General features: G+C 38.6%; 1 protein-coding gene across 1 annotated transcript; it reads right to left on the bottom strand.

The window, feature by feature from the left end:
* Positions 1-1,044: 1,044 nt before the first annotated feature.
* Positions 1,045-5,982, bottom strand: LOC117240786 (probable serine/threonine-protein kinase mkcB). The gene is made up of 4 exons (XM_033506826.1): positions 5,872-5,982; positions 2,453-2,629; positions 1,655-2,380; positions 1,045-1,245 (listed from the first exon to the last, which is right to left on the bottom strand). Exons 1-4 carry the CDS (start codon positions 5,980-5,982, stop codon positions 1,045-1,047), a joined length of 1,215 nt encoding a protein of 404 aa, XP_033362717.1.
* Positions 5,983-7,633: the final 1,651 nt, after the last annotated feature.

The following is a 7,633-nucleotide window of genomic DNA, read 5'->3' as shown; positions in this document are numbered from 1 at the left end:
GTTTTTGCCATTTTGCTTTCGCTTTTCTTTTTTCTCTAATTTTTTCGAGGATGTCTAGTGGAACTGTTTTTGTTTGTCTGTTGGTTGTTTCAGGTATAGTGGTTGCCCTTGCTGCTTCTTGGATAGTTTCTGTGAGGGTTGTTACTGCTTGATCGATGTGTTCAGGTGTTTTCAGTGAGATGTTGCAGCTGATTTTGCTCTCCATTATTTCTGTGAATGTTTGCCATTTGGTGGTTTTATTGTATAGCTTCTCTGTGCTGCTGTAAAGTATTGGTTTGTTTCTGTATGTAATTATTATGGGCGTATGGTCGGAGCTAAGCTCGAGGCTGGGTGCTATGTTTAGTTTATTTGCGTTTAATCCCTTTGTAACTGCAAAGTCTAGCAGGTCAGGTCTGCTCAGGTCTATCGGCCAGTATGTCGGTCTTCCTGTGGATAATATATTGAGGTTATAATTTCTGATGTATTTTTCCAAGGTTCTGCCTCGAGGTGTGGTGATTCTTGATCCCCATAGTGTGTGCTTTGAGTTATAGTCTCCCGCTGCAATATACTTGTCACCTAAGTGTCGGAAGTAGTCTTCCCACATTTGCATTGTGATTTTGTGTCGCGGCGGTACGTATAATGCTGACAACTGCAGTTGGTTGCTGTTAGTCTGTACGGTAACGCGGTTGCTTGTAAATATTCCTTACTGACCTGGCTGTGTAGGTGATGTTTAATGTCGTTTTTTATTACTACTGCTGTCCCTACGTGTGCTTTCCCTGAGGGATGCTTGGTTTCGTATATGGTGTAGTGCGGTATTTTTATACAGCTGTTTATTGTGAGGTGTATTTCTGAAACGAGTAGTATATCGATGTTATTGCTATACAGGAATGGTTTAGTTTCTAGGGCCCTTTGTTTGTAGGGCGTTAGAGTTCCAGGCTGCTATTTTAAGCGTGTCTATTTTTATTTCTTGCTCATCATATTAGTAAGTAATTGTAACAAGACTGTTATCTGCTGTGTTTGCTGTCTGAGGAGTTCGTTTTGTTCGCTTATCATTTTTCTGAGTATTTAGGCGTTTTTTATGGAATGTTTTATTAGCTCTTTGATTTCTGTATCGTCGTTGCTGTGGTTGTTCTGTTCTTGATTGTCTAAGGGTGACGACTGGTTGACTACTTGCGAGTAGCTTCGGTTTCTAACGGTGTTGGTGTTACTGTTGTTATTGTTCATTACATGCTGTGTATTTGGTGTTGACATAGATTCTGTGTTGTCCTGTTGCGTGTGGAAATTGTTATGTGTCCTGTTTCGAATCGGCGGGAAAAGTTTGCTTTGTAGTTGTTTTCTGACTACGCAGCCTTTGTAGTTGGCTGGGTGATTTCCACCGCAATTGTGACATTTTACGTCGTTTGTTTGTCCCGTGTGTGGGCAGTTCACTGTTAGGTGCTTTCCTGCTCATTTGACACACTCCGGGTTTCTGTTGCAGTAGTTTTTTGTGTGTCCGTATTATTGACATCGCATGCATTGTGTCTTTTTTATCTGGGTGGCTCGACTGTGATTATTGTGTTTAAGTTTTTTTAATTTCAAATATTTCTTTGTTGTTACTTTTCGGGTCTAGCTCTATTAGGAATAGCGGTAGTTGTTGCTTAGTGTCAAATGTGGTTATATTGTTGATCGTTCTTACCTGGTGTCCAATCTTGGCCAATTCCTCGCATATTTTGTTTGTATTTGTTTTAGGGTGCAGACCTCTGATTACTGCTTTGTAGCTTCTGTCGGATTTGGGTTGGTAAGTGTGATACCCAGCGTTTTTTTCCTTTAGCGCTTTAGTTACTATTCTGTAGGTTTCTGCGGTATTGGTTTGTGCCTTTACCTGGTCCAGTTTGAGCTGTTTGATAATGTAGTTTTCTTTTCCTGCTGTGCTGTTTAGCAGGTCAATGAGGGGGTCTATTATTGTTGCGTCTATGTAGATTGGCGGTGGCTTAGGCGTGTGTGTTCTTGGCTTTTCTGTAGGGTCTGTGTCCATCTCTTCTGTCAGTGAGCTGAAGGAGTTTTGTGTGGGAATTTCCTGTAGCCATTGCTGTCTTTCTGTTTCTGTGGTCCTCCTATCGTTTGTGTTTGAGTTTATTTTTCTTTTTTTGCTGGGAGTTACAGTGTTCCAGCTTTCGTTATGTTGTGGTAGATCCTTGTTGGTATTGCTCTTTACGTCGTCTTCTTGTATTATTTCCATTTCTATTTCCTTTGTATTTGAGCAGTCCTGTACTTCACTTATTGTTTTGATTGGGCACTGTTGGTCTACTGCCCTATTTATAGTGTATGTTTCTCCTTTATTTAATATTCTTATCGTTGGAACTTTTTCCATCCTTGGTTGGTTCACTTGCACTATGTCAGAAGCACTATATTTTACGTCCGCCTAGCTCGACTGCTCGGGCAGAACTGTTTTAGAAGAGTGCTCAAAATTCAGCATTATTGGAAATGGCTTTACCTGCTTTGCTTGCCCACTAATGAGATTTTCCATTTCTGACATCGTTATGGCGACCTTTTCGTTGTTGTGTTTTCCGCCATTGTTCAAGGTTTGTTCCTTAGAATGCCTTTTTTCTGTTCTGATGGTTGTTTGGTGATACTCGAGTAGGACAGATTCTTTTCCTTTACATCTGGTGTGCTATTGGGTCGGTATGTGTCATATGGTATATATTTGTCGGGTTAGCGCTAGGAGTAGGGTTATGGGCGTCAAATTAATCTTCACGGGGATTAACCATTGATACGGTACAACACAGGTATAGTTTATTACAATAATGGAGCTGTTACAGTCTTGACAATTAATCACGACGATTAGGCACTCGCGACGCTAGTGACGATAGTCTCAGAGGAAAACTATATGGGGTGTTCTAAGGGCACGAGATCATCGGATTTGTCGAGGATAGCCTTCGTTCAGAAAGTAAGGGAAATTGACGTTGCTGCTAATTGGTCAATCTCCATATCGGTGGTTAGAAAAAGATGCTAGCCGCCCGCGAGGAAAAGTTGCCGTAGTTGAAAGTAGTGGAAGACGCTGTTCGTTGAAAACAAAATAGGTCTCCCCTATCTTCTCGTAGTTGGGATAAAGACTGTTTGTCTGTTTGAAGGACTTTAGTTAACTAAATCTTAAGATTTATAACGGGCCCTCAGGCTAGCTGAACATGTACTGCGGAGACGCATCGACATCTGGCAATCATCTTACTCGAAGAATAGGGTCTGCGTGGGGCGAGCCACGGGACAAATATTTCACAAGTATTTCTTTTAAGGAGAGCTATAGAGTTACTCCATACCTTTGTTAGACAAAGCGTTCATCCCTTGACCGCGGCCACGTTTGGCGACTGACTGTCGCTTCGCGCCCAAGCTCATTATCACAAATCTCGAACAATTAGAATCGGATTGAATAACTACAATTGTTTAATTATTTCGTTTTCCTTTATCGTAAATAATGTTCGTGATGGTATATAAATAATGTTTAAAAAAGTAGGTGATAAATGCACCTATGTATGAATGTGCATTAGATAATATAAAACAATGTATTTGAAAGCATACATATATACCTCGATTAGTTATTTATATTTTCGAATAGGAAGAAGCTTGCTATGATCTTTCGATATTGCGTTTGATAATGTAATTGTAATGTATCATGTGGACGTAATATTAATTTAGTTATCGTTCTTATTGTTCGAGTTTCGTATTTACATTCGATATATTACGAAATATACTTAAATTACTTGAAAATATAAAATTGTAAGAAAACCTAGTTAAACTAGTTGAACCTAGGATTAAGTGTAATTGTGAATATCGTTGATGTTAATTTTTAAATCAACGATATCTGAGCTGTTGCAACCACCTTCGCAGATGCGTCTCCTCCTAACGAGGACAAACGTGAGGCGTTAGAAGCTCCCGGAAAGATTACGAAATTTTCCAGCTCGGAACTTCTGCAACGATATCGTTTTTAAATTATTTTTTAGATACACAACATGTAGTCGGCTATTGAACGAGACAGAAAGCAAAAATCCTAGAGAAACCAATGATTATCGTAGCTAACAGATGCCCTAAGACTTCTATTCAGAAGGAGCCTTCTTTCACGCTTTGCCAACAAAGATTTCACATATTTTCTTGCATGTTTTAAAACGTAACATATGTACATATAAATATTGAAATTTTGTTAAGAAAATTTTTTGTTATTATGTTATTATTAATGCTAGTCAATTTTTTTCAAAATCATTTTAGTATAAACGAAGCTACTTTTAGTTAAAAAAATAAATTTTTAGACAAATTAAATACTTAAATACAATGATTAAACTTATTTTAATTTATGTCTGTAATTTATGCCTCTGCGATAGCTAAATGTGTATTAGCTTCCATAGGCATTAGGCCGCTTATAGAAAATAAAATAAATCTAAAAATTGTCAGCGACTTATTGAAACCTTCGTGATTATCTCGTTATCTCGTTCGGGTATTGATCTGCACGGTATTCGGATAGTCCATGTTATAATAAGAATTTCATAAATGCATCTTTTTTCATAAATTGATCCAGTAATTGATCCAGTGATTATTGCTAAGTTCAAGTGTTAAAATTTTAGAGTTGTCAACACGCGCTGGCTTCTTGAAGATAAAATATCCGTTGCAGTGGCATTGGTATTACTTTATGTAAAGATCACAAGAGATGATAAACGTGATAAATCAATTTCTGTAGATTTTTTGATTATATTTTGAAGGTAATAGAGCAAAAGATTTAAAAATAGTTGACAAACTTTGCAAAAAAGCAGATATTTCTAACATCATTCTTTACTTTTAAAATGTTCAGAACTGTCGAAACAAGCATAAATTTAATGCAACAAGCAAATAAATTTAATAGCTTTGATACAATGTTAAATTCCCATGTTAATAACATGTAATTAGGAAGATAAACGATTTACAATGTTGACAAACTCTATTTTCCAGGCAAATATGTGTTTTAAAATTAAGATTTATGACACGGACATCGAAGATAGTGAACACCTATGAAGATTCGTTAAGGATCAACGTGTAGAAATCACTTTATGGATGCAGAAAATCTGGCTTCGTATAACCTATTGGGATCTGGCGGCTACATTCTCGATATCGCCAAACGTGTCATGAACTATTAACACAGTCGTGCAATTCATCATATAATAGCGTCATATAGCCATAAGTTGACGCACCAATTCTCATAGACACCTCTACACGTGTCGCTTTTTGCTCATTCTGCGATACAAGCAAATCTTTTTTATCGAGGCAAGTGGAATTTCCGTGGAAAGATTATCTCGAAGTACGTTGTATGTTATTCGTCATCAAACAAAATACATTACAGTTACAATTATGATATAACACATAATTTTCTTAAATCGTTAGATTACAGTTTTCTGAAAATAAATAAGATAGGGTTAGAAATCGGTGCTGTAAGTTTTGCAAATATACTGATATCCAAGTAAAATTTAACTTTGCTGCCGTTTAAAGTTTTTGTTTATAAAAGTGAAAAATTTCCATTCTTACTTTTAAGGATATATGGACTAGTTTTTAAAGTTTGTAACAGAATTCAAGAAGAGTAACGCACTTAGGAACATGAATAAATTGGTAGTTTCAGAACGATTCTGATGCAATTTTAATTGTAACACAAAATTCTAACGAAGCGATAGAAAACGTGGTTTTTCCGTAAAAGCTGCTAAGAGCAATTAAAAAGTAAGCAATCAAAAATCCTGTCTGTATTATGAACTGATATATCAAAATAGATATTAAATTAATTAAGCCAATTGAATTAAAACTTCAGACAACTGACGCAAGAGTGCCTGCGTAAGTGCAGAATGTATACGGTATATTGTTAGATCAATTGATGATTCTACTTAATGCTTTACTTTACGACTTTACTGTATCACTTCCGCCTATTATGTGGCTGTACAGTCGCGAACAGGTCTGGTTGTGTTCTGTTGACGAGTTGTTCGCCAGCTCCAGTGTAGACACAATGCTATTTTTGTGCATGATCAGTATGCAGGCAGCTCGCTGTCTGTTCTAGTCAAAGTAGACGTAGCATTGCTAAGGCTATGCAAGTATAAATTATTAAAAATTATAATATCGTACAATTCATCTACTTATACGCGTTGTTGGGTTAATCCCTTGACGACGTAATAAAATGACGAAGAATTCAGGACGAACGACTTCAATTTGCTGTACTTGTACTATACCGATCAAAATTTATTGTATTTCTCGTAGTGGGTAGAAAAAATTTATACTTGGAACATTTTATAAGGAATGAATGTTAGTTGTATTGCGAATGATGATATTCAAGTGTGACATTTATTTCTTACGAATCTGAAGGTCTCTATTACTAAAAGTGACTATTTATGTATACAAATTTCACATCAAGTATTATATCTGAGGTATCCGTGTTGTCCGTGATAATTGAGCTGCTGGCTGTAGATGTCGCTGATGGGGTACTGCTGATTTTCTTCCGTTTTTGATGCGTAGAAGAAAAATCGGACTCCGGTCGCCGGGATTTGAACCCGGGTCACGAACATTCGTAAGGTAAGGCGCTAACCACTGCGCTGCCGTCGTCCGACAGAAGTTAGTGTCGAGTGGCGATATTTGTTGTCGAGTGCTGCCACACATCAAAGTATACATCGAAAACACTTTCTTCTCAAATCGCTGGAGCGATTGTAATTAAACTGCGAGTACTTTATCGATGGTGTTAAATAAATAGAGCGAATAGTTATCTTATTAGTTTTCGTTTTACATTGTTATTTTTATGAATATCGAGAATTAATATGGAACAAAAGCGCGGGTAAACGGCGGGAGTAACTATGACCCTCTTAAGGCCTGTAAACAGCATGCCTCTGTTAAATGGTTGTGCTATGGGTCCCTAGGTGTGTGATAGTTGCTCAAGGACAGGGGAGACTTCGGTCTCGTCTGCTCAAGTCGCACTCCTACCTCCCCGTGGTACCGCCGGTAACATGTACGCTGGCGTAGGCGTGGGGAATGGTCCTCCGGACGCGGCGTCCATGGCTAAACGGAGTGCGGCGACGAAGGACCGGAAGACTATATGAAAGTAAATGAATAAAGAATCGGCTTGCCAATCTAACGGTTATACCGCTTTTCGATCCCGGAAGCGCTGTGGCGGATTTATTCGCTTCGGAGGGGACCATGGGTAATGACTTGGCAAGGCCCCCGAATTTGATTCCTAAGATCATAGCGCCTTTAATGGGAGACAAGATTGCTTGTCCGGTCTGCGAGAAAAGGCAAGTTCACCTTTTCTTCATGACGCTATCAGACCTGGATAGGCACCTTGGTCAACACCGCACGGATGCTCGCATCCAGTGGGGATGTTTATATCGCGAAAGGAGTTTCTCAAAGCTCCATAGGGTAAAGTGCCACATTCCAAAGTGTAATGGCACTAGTCAAAGAAAAGAAGGAGCGTATAAATGCGAAGCTTGCCCCATGAGCTTCGGGGACTCAGAGAGGATTATCCACCCACGAGCGGCATGCGCACCCTGCCGTAAGAAACGCGAAAAGAAGGGGAACGAACCCCCAAACACAAGAAAATGGACTGTAGAGGAGGCAACTCTCCTGAAGGAATTCGATCAAATCTATAAGGACTTCAAATACCCTAATATCGGGATAAGCAAAATCCTCTCTA

The sequence above is a fragment of the Bombus vosnesenskii genome, unplaced genomic scaffold (genome assembly GCF_011952255.1).
Source record: "Bombus vosnesenskii isolate JDL3184/JDL3185 unplaced genomic scaffold, Bvos_JDL3184-5_v1.1 scf7180000014909, whole genome shotgun sequence".
In the NCBI taxonomy this organism is placed as follows: domain Eukaryota; kingdom Metazoa; phylum Arthropoda; class Insecta; order Hymenoptera; family Apidae; genus Bombus; species Bombus vosnesenskii.
This window is presented reverse-complemented; position numbering and strand designations above follow the sequence as displayed.

Bases quoted from the DNA above. Each gene is read 5' to 3' on its own strand.
- LOC117240786 (XM_033506826.1), bottom strand. From the start codon at position 5,982: ATGCACAAAAATAGCATTGTGTCTACACTGGAGCTGGCGAACAACTCG. The intron at 2,630-5,871 runs GTAAAGTCGTAA...CCGACCCAATAG, and splicing joins TAATAGGCGGAAGTGATACA to CACACCAGATGTAAAGGAAA. The intron at 2,381-2,452 runs GTAAAGCCATTT...CAGTCGAGCTAG, and splicing joins TTAGTGGGCAAGCAAAGCAG to GCGGACGTAAAATATAGTGC.